General features: G+C 46.9%; 1 protein-coding gene across 5 annotated transcripts in view; it reads left to right on the forward strand.

Annotated features, from left to right (window-relative positions):
• Nucleotides 1–26,386, forward strand: part of CLEC16A (C-type lectin domain containing 16A) — a 236,563-nt gene that overhangs the window by 15,418 nt on the left and 194,759 nt on the right. For 4 of the 5 annotated variants that reach the window (XM_023231082.1, XM_023231083.1, XM_023231085.1 and 1 more), the window contains exons 3-9: nt 2,423–2,556; nt 9,238–9,386; nt 11,497–11,602; nt 13,623–13,746; nt 18,281–18,455; nt 20,410–20,463; nt 23,951–24,064. In XM_023231082.1, the coding sequence (XP_023086850.1) occupies nt 2,423–2,556; nt 9,238–9,386; nt 11,497–11,602; nt 13,623–13,746; nt 18,281–18,455; nt 20,410–20,463; nt 23,951–24,064 (856 nt within the window). The remainder of the gene's footprint in view (nt 1–2,422; nt 2,557–9,237; nt 9,387–11,496; nt 11,603–13,622; nt 13,747–18,280; nt 18,456–20,409; nt 20,464–23,950; nt 24,065–26,386) is intronic. The other variant, XM_023231086.1, reaches the window with a different exon arrangement.

Consider the following 26,386-nt stretch of genomic DNA (forward strand, 5'->3'; position numbering starts at 1 on the left):
TTGTTTTTATTGCATTTTAAAATTTTGGAGTAATTTTAGATTTATAAAAAAGTTGCAAAGATAGTACAGAAAGTTCCCATTGTAAGTATCTTACATTACTAGGGTACATTGGGCAAAACTAAGAAACTGACCTTGGTACAGTATTATTGAGTCAACTTCAGCCCCCATTTGGATTTTGCCAGCATTTCATTAATATCCTCTTTCTGTCCTAGGGTCCCATCCGTGTTCCTACAGAATATTTGGTTGTCATATCTCCCCAGTCTGCTCTGTTCCGTGACTCTTTTTTAGTCTTCTGTTGTTTTTACGACCCTGAAAGTTTTGAGAAATGCTGGCCAGGTCTCCTGTGCAATGTCCCCCAATCTGGGTTTGGGGGAAATCATGTTTTTCTCATGATTAAACTGGCGGTTAAGGGGAAGTAAGCTGTAGGGGTAAAGTGCCCCTCTCATGCCATTATCGCAGGGCACTCACAATGTCCACATGACATCCTGGTGATGTTACCTTTATCACCTGGTTAAGGTGCTGTCTGCCAGGTTTCTCTACTGTAAAACTACTCTTTCCTCCTTTCCCCACACTGTTCTTTAGAAGAGAGTCACCAAGTCTACCCCACCTTTTCATGATGAGGAGGTGGCGGTTAAGGTCTGCCTTCTAGAAGGGGGCAGTATCTACATATATTATTTGAAATTCTTCTGCATGGAAGGTTCATCTCTTCTCTCTCATTTATTTATGCTGTCATTTGCTTATATTAATATGGACTCATGGATATTTATTTATACTTTGGGCTATAATTCAGTGTAATTCAATATGTTGTTATTTTGTTGCTCAAGTTGTTTCAGCTTTGGCTGTTAGGAGCTCTTTCAGGCTGGTTATTGTGTCCCCTTGATATGCTCTGTTCCTTTTGATTTTTGAGCACTTACTACTTCCTGGTACTATAAGATGCTCCAATCCTGCAATCACCCTGTTTTTCCAACGAGTTGCCCACTCCCCTATGAAGTTTTTAAAAATCCGGGTTCATGGATTTTATGCTAGACCTACTGAGTCCATCCCTGGGGCAAGATCTAGGTACAGGCACTTTAACAAGCTCCCAAGTAGGTCACAGTGCGGCAGTGAGTTTGCTGGTGACCCTTAGGAGTCACTGATGTATGCAACTTGAACCGAAGGTGGACAAAATAGGCCACATAACAGAAATACTCGAGGTCAACATGGATGGCATTTACAGGCAGATGGGCCTCCGAGTTGGAGAACATTGTAAGGGTCTTTTTTAGGCCATTTAAATTTATTCATTTACCTGTTCATGGATTCAGAAAGAATCAGGCAGCACTGAGTAAGTTCCAGGCCCATGACCTCACCACTGTGGAGATGCCAGACAAGGACAGAGAGGCACCCACAACTGAGTCAACCCGCAGGCACACCTCATTTCTTCCAGGTGTCCCAGATGCAAGATTATGTGGTGTTAGCTTCAGTACAGAGAACACATAACTAGAAACGTCATTCTCGTCCTTTAAAGAAAAGCACTGGATGGTCTGTTTCCTTTTCAAGACTAAAAGAGCCAACGTGTACCCCCAGAAGCCAGTGCCGCTAGGCCGTGGACAGACAGGTATCCTGTCCACAAGGAGAAAGGCAGAAACAGACTTGGGGATGGGTTAGTAGGGTTTCTCCACCACATCAGTACCTGTGTATTTCTTTCTAGTTGTTTTCCCCTAGAACTTGACAGTTTGGAAACCACAATACATTTGGTTGTCATATCTCCCTAGCTTCCTCTGTTCTGTGACTCTTTTTTAGTTTTCTGTTGTTTTTACGATCCTGAAAGTTTTGAGAAATGCTGGCCAGGTCTCCTGTGGAATGTCCCCCAATCTGAGTTTGTCTCATGGGTTTCTCATGATTAAACTGGTGGTTAAGGGGAAGAAAGCTGTAGGGGTAGAGCTTTTTGGGAACTTTTTTGTTTTTGGCTCTGTCACCCAGGCTGGTGTGCAGTGGCCTGATCACAGCTCACTGCAGACTTGAACTCCTGGGCTCAAGTGATCCTCCCACCTCAACCTCCTGAGTAGCTGGGGCTTCAGGCGAGCATCACCACCTGATTTTTTTTTTTTTTTTTCTTTTCTTTTCTGCAGAGGCAGGGGTCTCGTTATTTTGCCCAGGCTGGGTCTTGAACTGGCCTCAAGCAATTCTCCTGCCTCAGCCTCCCAAAGTACTGGGATTACAGGCATGAGCCCATGTGCCCAGGGCTAAAATTGATTTAATACTCAGAATTATCTAATTCCTTTGCTGTGAATTCCAGTTGTGGCAGGTGGCAATGGGTGGCATGATCTATGCAGGTATCTTGGGGTAGAAGGGTGAATCTAATACTTGTGAATGAAACCAGATAATAATTTCCATTTTCCACACGTGGAAGCAAACCATTGACGCTTTTCCATTCTCTCCCCAGCTTCTTCCTGGAGAAGAATATGTTTGTTTTCTTCTTGAACATCTTGCGGCAAAAGTCAGGCCGTTATGTGTGCGTTCAGCTGCTGCAGACCTTGAACATCCTCTTTGAGAATATCAGCCACGAGACCTCACTTTGTAAGGACATTCCTTGGTATTTGCCTCTGTACTGCTGGGCATCTAGCAGGGTGAAGTTTAGCATGGTTTTCTGTGTGCTTACTGAGGATATTAGTCTGCTCGGGCTATCCTAACAAAGTACCATAGACTGAATGGGTTAAACAATAGAGATTTGTTTTCTCACTGTTCTGGAGGATAGAAGTCCAAGATTGCCCAGGCATGGTGTCTCATCCCTGTAACCCCAGCACCTTAGGAGGCCAAGGTGGGCAGATCACTTGAGCTCAGGAGTTTGAGAACAGCCTGGACAACAAGATGAAACCCCATGTCTACCAAAAAACCATAAAAATTAGCTGGGCGTGGTGCTGTGCGCCTGTAGTCCCACCTACTCAGGAGGCTGAGGCAGGGAGATTGCTTAAGTCAAGGAAATTGAGGCTGCAGTGAGCTGTGATTGTGCCACTGCACTCCAGCCTGGGTGCCTGGGTGACAGAGCAAGACCTTGTCTCCAACCAAAAATAGTTCAAGATCAGGTTGCCATCAGGGTCAGTTTCTGGTGAGGGCTCTCTTCCTGGCTTACAGATGGCCACCCTCTTGCTGTACGTGGCCTTTCATCTGTGTGTGAGTGCAGAGAGATTGAGAGCATGCTAGCTCGTGTCTCTTTCTCCTTCTATGGGGACACCGGTACTATTGGATGAGAGCCCCCACCCTTATGACCTCATTAACCTTAATTACCTCCCCAAAGGCATTGTTGTCAAATACAGTCACAATGGGGGTGAGAGCTTCAACGTAGGAACCTGAGGGGGACACAGTTCAGTCCCTAACCCTGTGTTTGTTTCTGTGTGGTGGGTACTATGAGTGGGTTCCCCTCTGCTGATGGTGCTGGGGGTGTTTGCACTTCTTTATAACTTGCTGTTAAAGAGTTGGGGTCACTGAAGCATCAGCCAACGGAATAAGCACTGGAAGAAGCAGGACAAGGAACCTCGGCCAGAGGGCAGGCAGGGGTGTGGGCATTGGTACCAACCCTCCTGCTTCAGTCCCTCCACCCAGCTAGTGAGTGTATGACTCTGAACTTCTTACCTGCCTGCACTAAGCCTCAGTTTCTTCATCCGTGACAACCACCCCGAGAGGCAGATGCTGTCAGTGCTTTCATTTTAACACCCAGGCGCCAGCTGTAGCAAAGCCAGAAGAGAGATTTCATCCCAGGTGATTAGCTCAGTGGTCTTCAGTGAGGGGACATCTGGCATCATCTAAAAACATTCTTGGGGGTGCTGCTGACATCTAGTGGATAGAAGGTGGGGATGCTGCTATACATTAAGGACAGGCCCCCCACAACAGGGAATTACCCAGCCCAAATGGTCCCCAGTGCCGAGGCTGATAAACCCTGGTTTGGTTCCTAATCCTCCGTGCTAGACCGCTAGCTTTGTTATTCCAAGGTGACTTCACCAAGCCCTGGCCCTGCCCACCAGAAGTGGGGGACAAGTGGCCAAATGTCTATATCAGAGGCAGGCTCTCAGTCCCCAGGACAGGTCTGAAAAAAGTCTGCAGTGGGCAGAAAGAGGTGTATAGAGATGGTGGAATTTCTCTGGTCAAGAGGGAGAGGAGAAAGGGCTGCTGAGTGATGGCTCTTGCAGCTGCCGCTAGGTGGTGCTGCTGCTTCAGAGATGCCTTTTGCTTCCCAGTGACCGCAGGTTGACAAATATGGGCCGACTCCTGTCTCCCTAAATGGTTTCCCTTGTTACCAGTGCCTGTTTCACTGGATATGAAATGACTGCGGTTTCTGAAAGCTCTGAGGGGAGGATCCAGCTCAGTGGCACAGCTCCTGGACTCAGACTAAACCAGGTCCCAGGCCCAGTTCTCCCCCACACTTGCTCCCTGCATATGCCTGGACAGTGAAGGCTCTGAGCTGCTGTTTGTGCATCTGTCAAGAGGAGAGCACAGTGGCTGCGGCATAGAGTGGCTGGGCGTGAGCGTGAGAGCAGGTGTTCAGAGCGAGGCACAGGGTCTGGCAGATAGGACATGGCCATGGATCGATTTTATTTAAGGCAACATCACCCTCAGTGTCCCTGCCCTGGGAAGCCTCTCAAAGCCCAGCTAGGCACAGGGTGACTGGATTGAGATGGGGGTGAGGCAATCAAAACTTACGGCTTTTAGAGGCTTTCTCTGAATTATATGGCTTCTAAAAATTATATATATTTAATGTGTACAACTTGATTTAATATATACACACAAAAAATATGTGTGCATTGTGAAATAATCACTGCAATCAAGTGAATTAACATACCCATCCCCTCACATTTGTGTGTGTGGGGGTATGTGCATGCACATTGTGTGATGAAAATATGTCACATCTACCCTGTTAGCAGATTTCAAGTCTGTAACGCAATAGGATGAACTGTAGTCACTGTGCTGTACGCGAGAGCTCCGGAACTTACTCATCATGCAAGGTACCCTTTGATCAGTGTCTCCCCATTTCCCTCCTCCCCAGTCCCTGGTAACCACCCTTTGACTCTCTGCTTCTATGAATTTGACTGTCTTAGATTCTCCCCATAAGTGAGATCATGTGGTATGCGTGGCTCTTCTTATCCTGGCACCAAAAAGGGTGCCTTGCTGTGGGAAACCCAGGTAGATGCCCCTGGCTTTATAGCCCCTTCACCACAGTGCTTTTATAAGCCCTTCAAAAAGGGTAGAAATCATTGCACGTTGACAGAACTTGGATTTGTAAGGGGTGAAGAGGATAGACGACCTTTGCTTTTATTTTTATTTTCTAACCACAGAAGAAAAAATGTCCTCATTGTTAAACAACGAAAAGCCAAATGTTAGAAAAATATAAAGTCAAGTTTCTGCAGAATTTCACCCTAACAATTCATTGTGCACCAGCCATTCTGCTGTTTGCCTTTCCTTTTCCTAGCCACCCAGTGTATCTGAGATCTCATTGTCCCATTCTGTAACCCTGCCTGGTTTGGCTTAGGAGTGGCAGCTTGTTGTGCCATAATCTATTTAACCTGACCATGGGCGTTTAGGTGGTTTCCAGCTTTTCACTATTACAAGCAGCCATTTCACAAATGCACCTGTTGCCTGCTGGGGTTAGTGACCTAAGTGACAGAGTCCCGAGAGACTGAGATTACGTACAGGCTCCCGGGTTTATTAGAAAAGGATACCACAGAAAGTCAGCCACACAGTGAGGGGGTAGTAGAAAAATCCCAGCCTGATATAGAGGCGCCTCCAACTGTCCTATGGTGGCCCCCCACCACCCACAGAGTCATCTCTTGGAGGCCCTGGAAAAGTCCCTGCTGGGGAGTGGAGGGAGCCTGTGGCTGTCCCAGCTCCAGGGTGCAGCTAAGAGACTCAGTTGTACATCTGAAGCTCCCAGTATGGCGTCTGTGCTGCTGGTGGTCTGGAAGCCACTAACCAGTCACAGCGGGGCTCAGTAAGACACCCCAGCAGCTCCTTATCCTGCCAGCCCATTACCCCTGCCTACTTCTCCCCCAGCAAGAGCCAGAATGATATAGAAAGAAAAATAAGTGCTCTGGGTATCAGAATCACCTGGGCGACATGTTACCCATGTTAGACTCCAGGTGGATAAATAAACTGTGGAATATTCAGAGAACGTAATACTCTATAGCAAAAAGGAAAAGAAAAAAAGGAGTGGACTACTACCATCGCATACACAGCAACCTGGAAAGCCCTCAAATGTGGTAATAAGTGAAAGGAGCCAGACATAGAAAGTGTGTGTACTGTCTGCTTCCAGTAGATGAGGTTCATGGACAGGCAAAATGAGTCTAATGTGCTAGAAGCAGAATAAGGGTTGCATTGGGGTAGAGGTACTGACTGGGCAGGGGCGTGAGGAAGCCTTCTGGAGAGCTAGAAATGTCAGATGTGGGATCTGGATGGTGCTTATACCGTGTGTATATGTAAAACTTTATCATGCTGGATACTTAGGGTTTGTGAGGTATATCTATGTATGTAAAACACATATGTATGTTGTATCAGTCCATTGAGAATTAAAACACATATGTATGTTGTATCAGTCCATTGAGAATGGACTCAAATTCTCAATGGACTGATACAACATACATATGTGTTTTACATACATAGATATACTCAAGGCTGGGCAATTTATAAGGGAAAGAGGTTTAATTGACTTACAATTCAGCATTGCTAGGGAGGCTTCAGGAAACTTGCAATCATGGCAGAAAGGGAAGCAGACACATCCTTCTTCACATGGCAGCAGCAAGGAGAAGAATGAGTGCTCAGCAAAGGGGAAAGCCCCTTATAAAACCATCACATCTCATGAAAACTCACTCTCACGAGAACAGGATGGGGGACACCACCTCCATGATTCAATTATCTCCACCTGGTCCCTCTCACAACATGTGGGGATTATGGGAACTACAATTCAAGATGAGACTTAGTTGGGGACACAGCCACACCATATCATACATGTACATGTATGTATATTTCCACATATGTCAAACTGTCCACTTGGGATTTGTGATGTATATAACCCCATCTTAAAAAACATTAAGATTCCTAAGATTCTGCCCTAGACCCGTTGACTCCTTGCTTGGAGGGATCCCCAAGCACTGCCTCAGGAGTTGTTATGCTCAGGAGATTTTGAAAACCACCCTTCTAAGACTACAGACCGCACAGCCTGTCTGCCATGCCTGCTCAGAGTGCACAGTGGCTTTTCTGAATGCAGTGGCTTTCCCGGAGAACTGGCTGCCAAGGAGGACCACGCCATGGGCCCACACTGTGGCTTCCGTCGTGATCCCAGGCTCCCAGATTCCTCTTTGTGGTGTTTTTGATGATTCCCAACAGACCGTTGAGTAATACTTTGATTGACCTCAGTTAGATACCTCAACGGCTCCAGATAACTTAATGGTTTATTTCCTCTTCACCCAAGAGCAACTGTGTTCAGTCTCGGAATATGATAGAGATTTTCTTTGTTTGTTTTGTTTTTAGAGACAGGTCTCACCCTGTCGCCTAGGCTAGACTCCAGTGATACGATCGTGGTTCACTGCAGCCTTTAACTTCTGGGCTCAAGCTGGAACTACAGGCACACACCATCACACCTGGCTAAAGCTGAGATTTTGAATCTCCAAATAACAGTAATAAGAAGAATAATAGCTGTTAACATTATCGAGTGCTTGCATTGTGGCCCATACTGTCCATTCATACAGCCAAAGGATCAGTGATTACTCTACTACTACTGTCCTGAGTGCTTTCTGTGCATTTTCTCCATTCATCCTTACCACAACTTCATGAGGAAGTTTTGGCTTCATGGAACTGGGGCGTGAGGAGGGTGAGCAGTTTGCCCAAGGTCACAACACAGCTAGGAAGTGGCAGGTGTGAGATGTGGACACAAGCAGGCCAGTCCAAGTCCACGATTGAACCCAGAGCCTCCCAAACATGAGCACGTGTGGGGAGCCGTGCACACTTCTTACATGCAGAGTGCTGGGCCCACCCCTGGAGATTCTGACTCCGTGGTGCAGGGCCGGGGCCCAATATCCTGCAGGTCTGACAAGCTCCGGGGTTGCTGTGCTGCCCATCTGAAGACAAGACTCTGAGTAGCAAGGCTCCAAACCATGCCCCCAGCAGGTGTCAGTCGTGTTCTGCCTTTAGCTGTCCTGGGGGCCCGGCAGGTGAGCTGGTGCAGCGCTCACACAACAGCAGCCTGAAGGATAGGCAATGGGACAGCAGTGCCTGCCTTGCCAGTGGCTGGTAAGAACACAGAGGGAAATATGTCTGGCAAGGGCCCAACAGGAAGATATCGAACTGTAGGCCATAGGCTGCAGCTGACTGATAGACGTGTTTTTTGCTGGCCAGCACAGCTTTAAAAGCTAGTTTATTGAGTGGCAAACATGTCAGGATCAGGAGATGCAGTGTTGGAATCTGATTTTGCCTCTCTTCACAGTTGAAAGCACTCACCATACTGGCCTGCATTTCTGCAGGGCCAGGGGCTGGGAGCTGGGGAGTGGGGGTTGCTCTTCAGTTGACCCCAGTGCCCTTGGGCCCTCATCACTCAGTTTTTGTTATTGGGCCCCCATAATGCATGACAAACTCTGACATCAGACCTAAGTTTGAATCCCTTCCCTGACTGTCTCTGTGCACGGGTAAGTTAACGTCTCTGAGATGTTTTTGGTCATCTGCAAAATGGGAAGAATGAGCAGCATCATGTGATGGTTGATGGTCATGTAAAGCACTCAGCCCAGTGGCCGGCATATAGTAGGGATTCGGCAGAAAGTGACCTTTATGAAATCATGTTGTTATATAAGGAGGAAAAAAACCCTAGTGTGGCCTGTTGTGGCATTCAGAGTTGATGATGTGATTTGTGATGGCACAAGTGGGCAGGTTTTTACCCTCATCCATGGGTGGTTTGTGAAAATGCCCACACACCAGCTAATCTAGCTCTTTGTTGAACTTTGCCATCAATGAAAAGAAAATGTTGGAGTGTGTTTTTTTTTTTATTTGGGGTGGGAGGGCGGGGAAGGGCTGTTCTCCGGTGATGCCTTTGAACTTCCTGGTGAGTGTGCATCGAAGATGATCTCTTTGCTGGTTAAAAGTTAAGCTCTTCCCAGTTAGTGTGTTTAATCCCAGCAACTCAGAGGCTTACCTAATTCAAGTACATTAATGTGGTCATCTGCTTGTTACCTGGCTTATGTTTTCTCCGGCGAGAGTTAATCTGTTTTGTTTTTTTCCCTCTAGATTATTTGCTCTCAAATAACTATGTAAATTCTATCATCGTTCATAAATTTGACTTTTCTGATGAAGAGATTATGGCCTATTATATATCATTCCTGAAAACGCTTTCGTTAAAACTCAACAACCACACTGTCCATTTCTTTTATAATGAGGTAAGTAATTGCCAGAGGGGCACATGTGGGTGTAAAGCTAAACTAGTTATGGCAGCGCCTTAGATCTGGATGGTCTTGTGTCTGTTTACAAAGCTCTTATATGCTTGTTAGGATTTTCACGGCAACACTTTACACTTTGGCATGCTTAAAAAAATTTAATTAAATAAGTTACCTTTCTATTAAAAAAATTTAATTCTTTGTAGAGACAGGGTCTTATTATGTTTCCCAGGTTGGTCTTGAACTCCGGGGCACAAGCGATCCTCCTACCTTGGCCACCCAAAGTGTTAGGATTACAGGCGTGAGCCACAGCACCTGGCCGGCCTTTCCATTTTTAATGTAAAATTCAGTTTGTTCTGAGAGCTTTATACTTGGCAGAGAGGAGACATGCCCAGATGTTGTCTTGGGGAAGTGTTGCCCTGTGGCAAAAACAGGAACTCCAGTCAGGGCTGGCTTTGTCACTTCCCTGCTGTGTCACCTTCAGGAAGTCCCAGTCCCTTTCTGAACCTCAGTTTCCTCATCTGAGAGATGAGGATAAGAATATATATCTTGTAGGGTTATTAGGGATTGAGTTAAATGAGATGGTGTCTTCAAAGTGCCTAGTATGTACGTAGCTCCCTACAATCATAGACGTTGCTATTCTTGATAAGGTAATGTCCCTGACATTCTTTGGGAGAATTATTAAAATGAACAACTTAAATAAATAAGTTGCTCCTGTCCTCACACCTAAAAGGAGTTTGAACAATAGGGTCAATGTATCTCCCATACTGAAAGGTCCAGGCACTGGCCATGCTGGGGCTGGTTCATCGTGTACTTCAACCATATCAGCGAGGACCCAGGCTTTCCCATCTTGCTGCTCTGCTGACTATACAGTTGGCATCCATCCTCAGGTTCAACCCGTCATGGTCACAGGGTGGCTGCCGCTGCCAAAGTGCCTGATGAGATCACTTCCCTTCTTGTGTCCCTTTTTAACTTCCAAAGAAAATTTTCTCAGAAGGCTCCCACCAGTCTTCCCCCCATGTTTCCCTGCATCCCACTGAGTACGTCTTAGGTGTCAGGTGCTGGGGTAAGCACGGGACCAGAAATGATCTCATTTAATCCTGGAAACCATAAAGTAGATGTTATTATCCCCATTTTATAGATGTAGAAACAGAGGTTTAGAAGTACTGCATTGCACAGGTTAGAAGTGGTAGAACAAGGCCGGGCGCGGTGGTTCACGCCTGTAATCCCAGCACTTTGGGAGGCCGAGGCGGGTGGATCACGAGGTCAGGAGATGGAGACCATCCTGGCTAACACGGTGAAACACCGTCTCTACTAAAGATACAAAATATTAGCCGGGCGTGGTGGTGGGCACCTGTAGTCCCAGCTACTCAGGATGCTGAGGCAGGAGAATGGCATGAACCCAGGAGGCGGAGCTTGCAGTAAGCTGAGATCAGCCACTGCACTCCAACCTGGGCGACAGAGCGAGACTCCATGTCAAAAAAAAAAAAAAAAAAGAAAAAAAGAAGTGGTAGAACAGGTAATGAACCCAGATCTGACATTATTTGGACTTTTTTTTTTTAATTGTAATTTTAAAATAGAGATGAGGTCTTGTCACATTGCCCAGGCTGGTCTGAACCTCCTGACCTCAAGTGATCCTCCCCCCGTGGTCTCCCAAAGTGCTGGGATTCTGGGCATGAGCCACCACTCCCAGCCAATGAATCAGTGATTACTACTACTCCACTACTACTGCTCTTTTTTCTTTTCTTTTTTTTTTTCTGAGACAGGGTCTTGTTCTGTTGCCCAACCTGGAGTGCAGTGGCACGATCACAGCTCACTGCAGCCTCCAACTCCTGGGCTCAAGCCAACCTCCCACTTCAGCCTCCCAAGTAGCTGGTGCTATCGGTATGCACCACCACACGGACTTGGACTCTTTTCTGTTTCTTCCGTGGCTTTGCCTTCCCATCCCTTTCCACATTCCCCATTGGGAATGAACCACTGACTTAACAGTTCACATTGGCAATGTTTTTTTTTTGGCTTTTTCTGAAGTTTCTGACGGAATTCAGAGAGTTGGGGTGAGGCCAGGCCTGGCTTATGGGCTGGTAATTTGTTTTCGTTATTTCTTTTGTTTTAGCACACCAATGACTTTGCCCTGTACACAGAAGCCATCAAGTTTTTCAACCACCCTGAAAGCATGGTTAGAATTGCTGTAAGAACCATAACTTTGAACGTCTATAAAGGTGAGTGTCCTCGTGGGCTTGTGTCTCGGCTGATTTCCGACTTGGCAGCAAGCGCTCCCGTGTATGTGCGTATGGCTCTCTGATTGTCACGGGAGAGCGCAATGATGATGAGCCGTGGCAGCTTCTCTCATGAAAAACTTGGAATCCCTAGCAGTTAGCTGGCCGCTCATGGAAATCCTTGCCTTCTCCAGGCATGTGGAAGTCTTGGCTCATGCTGCTACATGAAAGTAGGATGTCCTGAGAGGCACGTGTGGGATTCAGAGTGACTATGTTTTAGAATTTGAGAAAGCAAAATTGTCTTTTTAGTGTGTCATTTAAATTTTTGTGTCTTGGCTTGTGAAGTATACTTTAATACAGCTAAGGGGTAATTTGACTTTTAAGTAATATTTAAAAGCATGTCACACTGTGAACAGCAGGGGGCAATGTTGTATTCCCAACAGGCTGCAAAGCCCAGCACTAACAAATTCCTCCTTTCCCTCAAGATGTTCTTAATTGCCCAAAACATTGCCCCAGGGAAAAAGCCATTCCCCCACTCTCTGCTGCACTGACACAAAGTCTGCCTGGCCACAGGCTTCCTGAACTGGAATTGCCCTTCCAAGGCGATGCTTGGAAGTTCTCTGCCTTATGCCTGGGTTATTTTCCCCGGAGTCACCACAGTAGAGATGGGACTATTTTCTCAGGGATGAAAGGGCTTTGACTGTCATGAGTCAAAATGTTATTGCTCCCTAATGAGGGTGGGGGCACCTCAGGGACTCACTTCAGCCTAGCACTGGGCTTACATTAAATTTAAGAACCTTTCTTTTTTTTTTTTGAGACGGAGTCTTGCTTTGTCGCCTGGGATGGAGTGCAGTGGCCGGATCTCAGCTCACTGCAAGCTCCGCCTCCCGGTTTTACGCCGTTCTCCTGCCTCAGCCTCCGGAGTAGCTGGGACTACAGGCGCCTGCCACCTCGCCCGGCTAGTTTTTTGTATTTTTAGTAGAGACGGGGTTTCACCGTGTTAGCCAGGATGGTCTCGATCTCCTGACCTCGTGATCCGCCCGTCTCGGCCTCCCAAAGTGCTGGGATTACAGGCTTGAGCCTCTGCGCCCGGCCAAATTTAAGAACCTTTCAAAGAGCCCAGCTGGACCCATCCAGGGTCGCAAACTGAGGACCTGTGGGCCATATCCAGCTATCAGACATGTTTTAATTGGCTTAGTTTTTGAAAAAATATGTAGTTGCCAGTATTTAAAAATTGAGAGGTCTTCCATGAAAATCTGGATTTGCACCTTGAAGATGCAGATTTGGCTAGTTGAAGCCCACAGTCCTGCAGGGGTGGGGGGTCAGCTGGCGCAGAAGCAGCTGCCCCTTTGGGGTCAAGGCCCATGCTCCCAGGTCACACGCTGGACCTCTGGCCACCAGCCAATCGGGCAGGCTTCTAAGTGTGTGACCCTGGTCCAAGCCACAGTTGGTTCTGCTGCCTCCTGCTCTGTTTTCTGCTGTCCCCTTCTAACCTCATCTCTCTGTGCAGATGACTCCTGCCCTAGCCTCTCTCCCTCTGAGCAGCTCTCTCACCTTCCCAGGTCCTAATCCTGTTAACTGTTGTCTGTTTTTTGCCTTTCCTTCAATGACGATTCCTGTGTTCCTTATTCCAGTGTCATGTAAGTTATTAACCTCTGGTTTTCTGCTTTCTTAATTTATCCTTATGTATAAATACAGGAAACTTACTTGAGAATGGTGTGATTTTCAGTGTAGTCTAGCTCAATCTGCTACTGATAAGTAGGCTTTCCCATGCACTAATAATGTTTAGCTCAACTAATTTAAGTAAAATATCATAAGAACTGCCTTGATGACTCTAGTTTTATGAATAAGATAAACATTTTTAAGTATTTCCAGGAAAGACAGACAATTTCAGATTATAGCAGAGGGCTTTTTCTTTGTGGTTTTTGGGTTTTGCTTTGTTTTTTTTTTTTTTTTTTTTTTTAAATCTTCCCCAAGTTATTTTTGGTAGCTTGACTTTTTTTTCTTCTGTGAATTTTCTCAGTGGATAACCAGGCCATGCTGCACTACATCCGAGATAAAACTGCTGTTCCTTACTTCTCCAATTTGGTCTGGTTCATCGGGAGCCACGTGATCGAACTTGATGACTGTGTGCAGACAGATGAGGAGTAAGTGACACCCCCAGGGCCACTAGTAGATAGACAGGGTGGTTACGGGAGAATTCTGTTTTCATCAAGGAAAAACAAACACATTAACGGCACTCCCCTACCTCTGTGTAGCCTGGACTTCCGTACTCTAAAAGGTCCTGCTCACCTATTTGTAATAATGAAACGCTGGAAACAACTCAGACGCCTCCCAGAGCAGGTGGGGTAAATCAGTTCACTACAGCCATAGATGGGGCTGCTAGACAGCTGGTGAGAAGGTCAAGGGGCTCTATCAGCTGATGAATGCATTAACATAATATAGTCTGTCTGTACAATGGAATAGTGTTTGGTGATAAAAAGGAATAGAGCGGTCCAGGTACAGTGGCTCATACCTGTAATCTCAGCACTTTGGGAGGCCGAGACAGGTGGATCACGAAGTCAAGAGATCGAGACCATCCTGGCCAATACGGTGAAACCCCGTCTGTATTAAAAATACAAAAATTAGCTGGGTGTAGTGGCACACGCCTGTAGTCCCAGCTACTTGGGAGGCTGAGGCAGGAGAATTGCTTGAACCCGGGAGGCGGAGTTTGCAGTGAGTGGAGATCGTGCCACTGCACTCCAGGCTGGCAAAAGAGCAAGACTCAGTCTCAAAAAAAAAAAAGGAATGAAGCACTGACACTTGGTATGGCATAGATGAACCTCAAAAGCATTATTCCTAGTGAAATGGCCAAAATAGGTGAATGTATAGGGGCAGAAAGTAGATTGGTGGCTAGGATGTTGTGTGGGGACTTAGGAAGCAACTGCTAATGAGTATAGGGCTTTTTTTTCTTTTTTGAGACAGACTATTGCTCTGTCACCCAGGCTAGAGAGCAGTGGGGTGATCATGGCTCACTGCAGCCTTGACCTCCTAGGTTTAAGCAATCCTCCCGCGTCAGCCTCCCAAGTAGCTAAGACCACCAGGCCTAAGCCACCAAGCTCAGCTAATTTTTTTGATTTTTAGTAGAGATTTTAGTAGTAGGTTTCGCCATGTTGCCCAGGCCGATCTTGCATTCCTGGGCCCAAGCAATCCTCCTGTCTTGGCCTCCCAAAGTGCTAGGATTACAGGTGTGAGACACACATCCAGCCAAGTAAGGGGCTGCTTCCTTTTTTTTTTTTTTTTTTTGAGTCAGAGTCTTGCTCTGTCACCCAGGCTGGAGTGCAGTGGTGCAATCTTGGCTCACTGCACCTCCGCCTCCTGGTTTCAGGTGATTCTCCTGCCTTAGCCTCTGAAGTAGCTGGAATTACAGGTGTGTGCCACCACACCCGGCTAATTTTTGTATTTTTAGTACAGACGGGGTTTCACCATATTGGCCAGGCTGGTCTTGAACTCCTGACCTCATGATCCTCCCACCTTGGCCTCCCAGAAGTGCTGGAATTACAGGCATGAGCCACGGTGCCTGGCCGTAAGGGGCTTTTTTTGCAGGGGGATAACAGTGTTCTAAAATCGACTGTGATCATGGGTGGGCACCTCTGTGAATCTACCAAAAACCGTGACATTGTCTACTTTAAATAATTGAATGTTATGGTATGTGAATTATGCTTCGATAAATCTCTTTTAAAAAAGAGATTAGTATGGTGCTTTTGTCCTCAGAGGGATGATTAGAAGTTCCAGAGCAGGATTTCTTTCCCTTGGCTCTATTTACCTCTTGAATTGGGTACCATTGTTGTAGGGGCTGTCCTGTGCATTGTAGGCTTTTTAGCAACATCACTGGCCTCTCTACCTGCTAGATGCCAGTAGCACCCCTCCCCAGTCGTACCAACCAAATATGTCCCCAGACATTGCGAAATGTCCCCTTTAAGGCAAAATCACCCTCACTTGAGAACCACTGCTCCAGGGTGACAGCTTTGTCCAGGCCTGTGAGAGGTGCACCTAAATGGGGTCAGGATGCTAAAGGGACCCGATGAGAAGTGTCCTGGGGGAGGGGAGCTAGGCAGATAGAATATGAGATCTGATATGGGGGAAGAAGCAAGGATGGTAGATGGCAGACCCAGCGGAACAATTGGGAAAGCCAGAAGCCTTATGGATTTAAACAGTCATGGATGCGAGACATAATGAGACACTTAACTACAGAAAGAGCAAAGTTATACAAGCAAGGAAATGAAATCATAGTCCTCTATTTGGCTTCACGGCAAATGTTATGACATCAACCCCAATTACTGATGACTACTTGGGGGGAAGGGGCAGAGAGAACGGAAGAGTTCTGTCATAACAGGAGGTCAATAGATAATACCTAAAATGGCTCAATTGCAAAACAGAAGTCCATGCAGACTTTCTGGAAATATGGGAGGAACTATCTGTAGAAACAAGTAACTGCAACTGCCTCTGGACAGTGGGGAGAAGTAGAGGAGGGCTGGGTGTGGTGGCTCACACCTGTAATCCTAGTACTTTGGGAGGCCGAGGTGGGCAGATCACTTGAGGCCAGGAGTTGGAGACCAGCCTGGCCCCATCTCTACTGAAAATAAAAAAATTAGCTAGACATAGTAGCGCACCCCTGTAATCCCAGCTACTAGGGAGGCCAAGACATGAGAATTGCTCGAACCTAGGAGGCGGAGGTTGCAGTGAGCTGAGATTGTGCCACTGTACTCCAGCCTGGGCAACAGAGCAATACACTGTCTCAAAGAAAAGCAAAAACTAATGGAGGATGCGAACCTGGGCCAGGAGCTGCTCTTTTTCGTTATCAACTTATCAATGCTATTTGAGTTTTAAACCTAGCCGCATATATTACTTTGATTTTTTTTAAACCAAAGTATTAAAAAGTGAGGTATTTTAAATATACCATTAGAGAAAATGTTCCAAAGTATCTTCTTAAGTGGGAGAAAAGTGCAAAACATTGTGCATAAATGTTCTAGGCCTCAGGCGCACAGTGGGTTCGTAGACATTCATTATACTATTAGGCTTTACAACATATATTTGCTATAAATATTTAGCAAATATCTTTTTTTCTTTTCTTTTTTGAGATGGAGTCTTGCTCTGTCGCCCAGGTTGGAGTGCAATAGTGCAGTCTTGGCTCACTGTAACCCACTTCCCAGATTCAAGTGATTCTCTTGCCTCAGCCTCCTGAATAGCTGGGACTACAGGTGCATGCCACCACACCTGGCTAATTTTTTTTTTCTTGTATTTTTAGTAGAGAGAGGGTTTCACCATTGTTGGCGAGGTTGGTCTCGAACTCCTGACTTAAAGCAATTTGCCTGCCTTGGCCTCCCAAAGTGCTGGGATTACGGATGTGATCCCAGTCTGTACCCAGCTGAAATATCTTGTTGAAGTATAAGAAATAATTGGCTGAGCATAGTGGCTCATGCCTGTAATCCTACCACTTTGGGAGGCCGAGGCAGAAGGATCACTTGAGTCCACGAGTTTGAGACCAGCCTGGGCAACATGGTGAGACCCCCTCCACCCTCTACAAAAAATTTTTAAAAATAGTTGGGCATGGTGGCAGGTGCCTGTAATCTGAGCTACTTTAGAGGCTGAGGTGGGAGGATCCCTTGAACCTTACGGTTGAGGCTGTAATGAGCTGTGCTCATGCCACAGCACTCCAGCCTGGGTGACAGAACAGGACCCTGTCTCAAAAAATAATAATAAATAAATAAAAGGAATAATTATCCAGAATTATGTAAAAGAATCAGAATTGATCTTGTTTTTACCTTTTTTTTTTTCCAAGTATATACAGTTAGATGGATAGAAATGTGACGTCTATATTTAGATGTACTAGGAGAGGTAAAAATGTAGGAAAAACAGACATTAGGGTTATAAGTTGCAAAATGTTAATAGTGAATATCTGTTAGTGGTGGGGTTGAGACTTTGAATTCTATTTGCTTTTGTTTTTTAATTTGCTGTTGTCAAAAATGACCATCTATCAGTTGGGTAATAATAATACAAACAAAGTGCCTAGCTAGTATTTGCTGTATACTGCTTTGGAGGTGGTGAAAGCATCCCCACCAGCTGTTTCTGGAGTGTGAGATTGACTCCACCCAAGAGACATTACCCCCTGGCCCCCGACCCCCAGCACGCTGTTGCTAACTGCAGGGAGACGGAGACCTGCAGGGCAGGGGCCTGGGGGAGGGGTGTCGTGTCTTTGCTGTATGTCTGCATGTCTTCAGGGCCACTGGGGTGGCCACGGCTGTGGAGGCCTGCTTTTCTCTTTAGAACTCCTCTGGAGCCTTTTAATTACAGTGGATTTATTGCTCCATTAATGCTGCTTATCTGGGGAGCCAGGGGATCTTGCCACAGTGGCTAGTAGCTGTGCTTATGCAGTGGCTTGCTGAAAGAGCTTAGCAGCATTTTGCTTTGTTTACCTCTTTCTGGGGGACCCCAGCAGTCCCCTAAAATTGATTGCAGTAAACCTGCCCATTTTCCCTTGTGTATCTCCCCAGCAGTAGCCAGGATAAGTGTCTCTTGAGACTAACTCAGATATTGGTTATATGGATGAACCCCCAGTGACCTAAGTCTCAGGCCGTTGATGTTAGGCTCAAAGGCTCCTAGTGTTGGCCTCCAGGCTGAGGTGGTCATTTCTCGTGGCAGGCACCGGAATCGGGGGAAACTGAGTGATCTGGTGGCAGAGCACCTAGACCACCTGCACTATCTCAATGACATCCTGATCATCAACTGTGAGTTCCTCAATGACGTGCTCACGGATCACCTGCTCAACAGGCTCTTCCTGCCCCTCTACGTGTACTCACTGGAGAACCAGGACAAGGTGGGTCCGGCCCCATGGCTCCCGCTGGCTGAAGGCCATCTTCAGAAGTGGGGAAGAATAGTCCCTAGTCCCCTGGAATGAGGCTGAGCATTACAAACCAGGACTGAGGTGGTTGTTGTTGTTGTTGTTGTTGTTTTTGACAGAGTTTTGCTCTTTTACACAGGCTGGAGTGCAGTGGTGCGAACTTGGCTCACTGCAACCTCCGCCTCCTGAATTCAAGTAGTTCTCCTGCCTCAGCCTCCCGAGTAGCTGGGATTATAGGAGCATAGCACCACACCTGACTAATTTTGTACTTTTTAGAAGAGATGGCATTTCACCATGTTGGTCAAGCTGGTCTCGAACTCCTGACCTCAGGTGATACACCTGCTTGGGCCTGGAATTATGGCCAGGACTGAGGTGTTGAGCCCAAGGGAGATTCCTTTCAAAGCATGCTGGCTTTCCTTTCCTTTCCTCTTATATCCTGAGACAGAGACAGAGTGTGTGTGTGAGAAGACTATAAAAGTGAATAAGAAAAGATTACCGACTTCAGGAGGAAACAGGAAACATGTACAAATGTAGGGTTTTGGTTTCTGTGTATCCTTCCCTGAGGTGTTCTCCTCCCCGGTAACTTTTCCTGGTAGTTGCCAGAACCCACTGATTTGCAGAAGATGCAGACAGCGGCAGAACGTGCGCAGCACGGAGGGAAGGCATGGCGCACATTCAGGGAAGGGTCCCAGGGTGGTGACTGTCCACTGTTAGCAGGCCCCAGAGGCCTGTGGGGATGACGGCTGGTAACATGCAGGGCCTCAGTTTCTCTCCCAGTCTCAGGGATTCTGGTTCTGTTGCTCTGGGGTGGGGCCAGGAATCTGCATGTCTCACCTATCCCTCAGGTGATTCTGATTCTGTGCTGCTGGTTCTCGGGGCCCCCTCCGTGAGGAATGCTGCTTCTGGAGGGGAGGCCTCTGTGCAGTTCCTCTGGAGATAAAGGGGCCTCAGCAGGAGCCAGGACAGAGCCAGCTGGTCACCATGCAGAGGTGTCCAAAGGGGATGGAGTTTTGAGGATTCTCACTACAGATGAGTAAATAAAAGAAAATGTATTTTTAGTAGAAACGGGGTTTCACCATGTTGGCCAGGCTGGTCTCGAACTCCTGATCTCAGGTGATACGCCTGCCTCGGCCTCCCAAAGTGCTGGGATTACAGGCATGAGCCACCGTGCCTGGCCAGGACTGAGGTTTGATCCTGAGGGAGATTCCTTTCCTTTCAAAGCACGCTGGTTTTCCTTTCCTTTCCTCTTATTTCCTGAGACAGACAGAGCGTGTGTGTGAGAAGACTGTAAAAGTGAATAAGCTCCTTAGCTTTACCAGAGGCGGCTCTGGGAGGCACAGACAAAGTATGAGAATTGGAGTTCTCAGACCTGGGTTCAAATTCTGCCTCTTCCCTTTCCTAACTCTGTGACCTAAAGCAAATAACCTGAGCCGGTTTCTTCAGCTGCAAAATGAGGGCCTAACGATTCTTCTCTCACAGGGTGGGTGTGAAATGGAGCATCTTGAAATTCAGTATAAACGAGGGGCTTTTCCAAGGCCACAGTGCCCTAAATCTCCTCCCCCATGCTTTGAAAATAACTTCCCAAGAACTGGCCTCCAGAAGGCCTCTCCTGCCGGGTCATCCAGTGCCCCAGCTTGTGGAAATGAACGTGCTTAGTAACTTAAGGAGCAAGTTCTCGGGGGTCAGCCTCTCATCTGTGACTAACGGTGTAAGGTTTCTCAGGTGGAAAAATAGTGGCCTTACAAACAGTATTGAGTGGCATTTTGCAGAGTGGACTTTTGAGTAGCACCTGGAAAGGACAGCCCTAGGGCCATGGAGGAAGTCAGTGGGACAGGATGCCCTTGTTCACACAGAAGGCTTTTGGCTTTGTGTATTTTGTGCTGCTCGCTTGTGTGACCTGATCTCTCTCTTTCCTGCCACCCCCTACTAGGGAGGAGAACGGCCGAAAATTAGCCTGCCGGTGTCTCTTTATCTTCTGTCACAGGTATGCTTGATCATTCACCAATGTCCCCACTACATTTGGGGTCACTTGGTGTGCCACTGCCTTGCAGAAAATCCCCAGGCCTTATCACCCCATCTTCTCTGTGTCCCCCATCCTAAAGTAAAATAACAGCAAAACAAAGGGGCTTTCTGTGTTCCAGGCACTAAATAGAGGTAGTGTGTATCTTTTTCATGGTAGGAGATGGAAATCCAAAGAGAAATGAAAAATAAACCAAACCTGACTTGTGTAGTTGATTTTTTACCATGAAGACTGAGGTTTCCAAAACAACTGAGTGCTTGAAATACCCTGGAAATGTGGGCTGCAGCGCTTTTACTCATGCAGCTTTGAATGAAGCCCCACATTGCAGAACTCACAGCGTGCATACACATAGCAACCTTAGTGTAACAAACTTCCTGAAATGAGGCTATTTTTAAAGGGCTTTATCGCGGTTCTAGTTCCCAGATTACCTCGTGGAAGGGATCTTGTAGCAGCCTTAGCTCTCAGATTTGTGTCCTAAGCCAATTTGTCTCCCTCCCCTCTTAAACAAGTGTGTTTCCTTCGTGTAATTATGTAATATTTACAAGAAGGGAAAAACTCCATGGCGACCCAGTTACATAACTTTAAAAATATTTTTATTACAAGCAGTCCAGACTCTGAGGGCATCTCATTAGACTATCAAGTAGTCCAGCATTTACCCAGAACTCTGTTTCCGCTTTTGCAGTGGCGCAGGTATTTGCTTTGATGAGGAACTGTCCGTCTAACTTGATCCCCAGCTGTTTTGAATTTGGGGCGGGGCTTTTTCTTTTTGGCCCAGGAGTAGAGGTTCAGAAGCCACCTCCTCCCCAGCAGGTAGGCCGATCCGGACATGTCCTGACTATCACTCACAGCCCGAAGTCCTATTCTGGGGCTCTGTTTGCTTAGAGCTCTGCACGGGGCCAACTTTGTCTTAATGCTGCTCTGTACGGCGCTGAGCGCAAACCCCAGCTTCTCCTGGCAGCTTTGTTCTGCTGCCTCTTTCCAAGTCTGCCGGCATCTCCTGCTTGGGATTCTGGGAGCCCAGCAGGACCCAAGCAAGGCAGTTCTCAGCCCCAGTAATCACATGGAAAGCATCCCCAGGACCCTTCAGCTGTTGGAGCATTGCCCGGGCAGGGTCTCCTCCAGAGAGCATGGCCACCAGCCACCCACGGTGGAAACGTCAGTGGAGAGAGTTACGCCTTTTCTCTGAGACTCCTCCCTCGCCGGTTTGCTTTGTAAAGAACCAGGAGCCCACGCACCCAATTACTTGTCTCTATATCTCACAGAAAACATAGCTTGTAATTCGGTATTCCTTAAACTTGAGTAATAGATCCCTTTTAAAGATAACAACGTAGAGCCCTGTTTCCCGCTGCAGTTTCATTTAGCTTAATGAAAATATGACCTAAATGTGTGGAAAACCTAAATCAGGTATAAATCCTGTGTCCTTAAAGCCCCTACCTCAATATTAAATCATTGCATACTTGCAAATTATTTTACAAGCATAGCTAGAAAACCATGAAAATTTTCATGGATGACATTAATTTGGTGTGACAGGTGATGCGGTCCTCCTAGAACTAAACTGCTAACAGAGTGTGGTGTGGGCAGCTGGGCCAGGCTTTTTGAGCCTGGCCTGCACGTGCTTCCATGTACCCTGCAGTTACTCGCCCTCCCTCTTTTTCGGGTTCAGAGCCAGGAAGATGAGCACTGTGCCTGTCCACAGGCAGGAATTGTTTGCTTTGTTCAGGGGATCCTTTGTAGGTGCTCACTGAATGCTTGTGGACTGAAAAGAACAAGGAATAAATGATCAGTTAAGGCTGCATTCGTACAAGGTACGTAACATCTGAGAATGAATGGCCACAGTGATCAGTGTTTTGTATTGCTGGTAGTGTGATGTGTGGCAGGAATTTGGCCATAAGGAAGGTGAGAAGAATCATCATTGCTAACATTTGAGGGCCTGCCAAACCCTGGACATGGGTTAACTCATTGAATCATACTGTGCGGTCTCTGTATTAGAAAAGGTTCCCAGTATTTTAAAAAAAGATTTTTATCGGCCATCTTTTATAGGGAGCTGCCACATGGCCATTCTGCCTGTACCGTTTATCTAATTTGAATTCTATGTATTTGTTGGAATAATATATTCCCCTTGTTCAAACAGTACAAAACATGGCATGGGAAAAGTCCCTCTCTCAATCTATACCCTGGGCACCCAACCTCACTCCCCAGAGGCAGCCTGTGTTGATTTTTGTCTTCACTTTTTAAAAAATAATTTTTTTTAACGTTTTTTAAAGTTAAAAAGTTCAAACAGGTAAAAACCGGGTTTCTTTCCTAGTTTTGTTCAGGCTCCTGACTTCTATCTCCAGAGACAATTAGGGGTACCGGGTCCTCGTGTGTCCTAACAGAGACATCTCAGGGCTTCTCAACTAGGGGTAATTTTGCCCCTCAGGGGGTACCTGGCAGTGTCTGGGGAGACACATTCAGTTGTCATGACTGAGGCTGGGGTGTTACTGGCATCTAGTGGGTAGAGGTCAGGGATGCTGCTAAGCAGCCTGCAGTGTCTGGGACAGCCTCCCTCAACACTCAGTTACAGCCCAAAGTGTCAGCAGTGCCAAGATTGAGAAACCTTGGCCTATGCATATGTAAATAAGCAAATACAAACATGCACACGCTTTTGTATACAAATGGTAGATGAGCCACACCCTGTGCTACACCCTCTTGCCTTTACATTTTTAAACAAAATAGCAGGCATGTCTAGGCCAGCTTTGCAAGACAGTTTTGAATAACCTGATTCTGAAAGCTGGTCCTCTGAACATTGGGCAACAGGTGTGGGAGCAGGGCCAGCTTAGCCCAGAGCCAGCCCTCTGATTTTACATCCTGGCCCGGTTGGGTCTGCCTCTGTCTCGTGTGGTTTTCAGCCCCGGAGTTTGCATACCTACTGACGATGCTGTGGAATCCCCGTGTGCCAGAACCCACCACAGGGTCAGAGCTCCTTCCCGTGATGGAATCTCTGTGTAGCCAATCCTCTGCCAAGTCCTTGATTGGAACAAAACTCTCCGGCCCCTTCTTCTTGTATCACTAAAGTATTGGGACAGTGCCTTCTACTCTTCTCATAATCAAATTTGACACTAAAATGCCCGTGGAAAGGAAGGAGTGTGCTGGTTTGGCTGTTCTTTCCCACATTGCTCCACTTCAGCCGGATTTGGCTTCACCCAGCCATGAGGGACAGTCTCGCATTAATGCATTTCCTTCCGAGGAAGAGCAGCCAGCCAAATAGGCAACAGTCTGAAGGAGAGGCTGACCTTACGAGAGTAGAACTGAGTCCTGCTTCCTGTGCCTCATTCTTCGGATTTTACATCGTAGGAATTACTGCTTAACACAGGACTTAGGTAGCCCAGCCTGGTCGCTTCTGATCCGGGAAGCAAGAGGTTGAAAATACGGCACACTTTCATGCAAATCCCGTTTCTTTTTTTTCCATCAGGTCTTCTTAATTATACATCATGCACCGCTGGTGAACTCGTTAGCTGAAGTCATTCTGAATGGTGATCTGTCTGAGATGTACGCTAAAACTGAACAGGATGTTCAGAGAAGTTCTGTAAGTCATTAGCTTTGAGATTGTTTGACCTCAGTAAGAAACCATTGCTCATTTTGCTAATCCATGTGTTTTTCTAAAATCAGAAACTAACGTTCTGAATATATAGCAGTGATGATGCATAAGCTGGTCCAGGATTCAATGAACCTAATCAGAGTCTTGATTGCATACCCAAGAGAAGCTGGGGCCAGGTACCACCTGGATTTCATTGATTGTGTGTTCTTAAACATGGAATTCTACCACTCTGGGCCTTAGGTTGCGTATCTGTGAGACACTGTTATTGGGACACAGAAAATGCCTTATCAGAGGAGCTAATGTCTACAGAAGCTGGGCGATGAACATCCATGAATGACTCAGGCCCCAGGTGAAGGCAGTAGAGAGTGGTGAGGGGTGTGGCAAATTGGAGAGTATATGCCACCTTGGCGAGCAGCTCCTGTTCTACCCCAGGCTGCTGCTGTTCTGCAGAAATATGGATGTAGGATTACTAGGTTTTTTTCATGTTTCTAGAGAGGCAGGAAATCTGCATTGTTATGTGTAATCTCTAGTTTTAGATGATCATCCAGCTTTGGACTAAAGTAGCATGTTTGTGGTCTGCAGGAGTCTTGGAGTTCCATTTGGTACACTACTGAGGGAAAATACCTGATGGCCAGTGTTGTGACTTCTTTTGAAGCTTTCCCATCTTCTCCTTTGTATATCTCTGCTGTCATCCCTCACATCCTGCTCACATGTCCTGAGATCCAGCTGCCTTATTCCTGGTCTGACTTGCTTTTCCCCTAGCATGTCCAACATTTGTGCCTTTGAACCTGTGCCTTTACCATACCCATAGCCTGGTTCCTGATGCACCTGGTTCCCTCTTTTCAAAGGTCTTATCCACTCTAAGCTCCTTATGGCAGGGATCTCACCTGTCACTGAATAAGCCGCAGCCTGGGCTGCACGAATACTCATCTCACTTATGCTGAGCCCAGGCTGCAGCTGATTCAGTGACAGGTGAGATCCCTGCCATAAGGAGCTTAGAGTGGGTAAGTGAGATGAGCACGGTGTGTTTTATACAAGGGCTGTTTCATACAGGTTTCCTCTCTGCAGCCTGGTGCTCAGGCAGTGGCCAGGCTGGTAAAGGGACCAGCTCACACTGGGGTAATAGATTTGCTGCTCCACCTGCATGAATGGGTGAAATATGACCCTGTGGATGAAAGGCCAGCGCTACATGGAGTACAATTACAAGAGGCCCCTGCCCTTCCGCTGTTTTTGGTGTATGATGGTCTGGCCAGGTCATTTTGTTATTCAGGGGAGCATTAGCGCCTCTGAAAAGCTTCCCAGAAACCCTGTGCTTGTTAGTGGTGGTGGCATTAGTTCAGCTGAATTGAATGGGGCCCTTTCATGGCCCCTGTCTGGCCTGTCCCTTTCATAATTCATTCAGCAGTGTTGATGAAGCTCTTTCTTTGGGCCAAGTATCATGCTAGTTCTGGGGATACACAATGTCACAAATAGTCTGTGCCACATTCGAGCTTTACAGTACAGTAGAGAGATGAACATGGATCAGATATGCAAATAACACACTGTCTCAACTCTTACAGGTGCTCTAAAGGGAAGAATTGTTTGGTGAGAGGATTTGGCCTAGAGGTGACAGGGGTGATGTGTTAGACTTCTCTAGTGGTCCATCTCATGACAACACACGATCTGGCAAATGTATAGCTGACTCAGAGTTTATGGGGCCCTAGATATTTCTCTGCAACTTTCTTAAAGTAGCATTTGCTAAATGAATGTAAGTCACGGAAAGCTGAGTCAGCAGAACCAGCAGGGCCTCCGGTTAGAGGTGCCCAGTGCCCCGCCAGCCACCTGGCCTTGGGCAGGTTCTTTCACTCCATTTAGAAAACAGGCAGGGCAAGCCCTGCTCTAGAGAGCTGATGGAGGTGGGGGCAAAGTGTTAAGTGCCCGCCGGGCGCGGTGGCTCACGCCTGTAATCCCAGCACTTTGGGAGGCCGAGGCAGGTGGATTGCGAGGTCAGGAGATCAAGACCAGGCATGGTGAAACCCCATCTCTACTAAAAATACAAAAAAAAATTGGCTGGGCATGGTGGCGAGCACCTGTAGTCCCAGCTACTGGGGAGGCTGAGGCAGAAGAATGGCGTGAACCTGGGAGGCGGAGCTTGCAGTGAGCTGAGATCGCGCCACTACACTCCAGCCTGGGCGACAGAGCAAGACTCCATCTCAAAAAAAAAAAAAATTTATATATATACACACACATATATATATATAAAGTGCCCATCAAGTGCCTGATGGGTTGCAAACTGGCTACTAGACCCATTTGGTTTGGTCTGTGCAGTGT

The sequence above is a fragment of the Piliocolobus tephrosceles genome, chromosome 17 (genome assembly GCF_002776525.5).
Source record: "Piliocolobus tephrosceles isolate RC106 chromosome 17, ASM277652v3, whole genome shotgun sequence".
Taxonomy (NCBI): Eukaryota; Metazoa; Chordata; class Mammalia; order Primates; family Cercopithecidae; genus Piliocolobus; species Piliocolobus tephrosceles.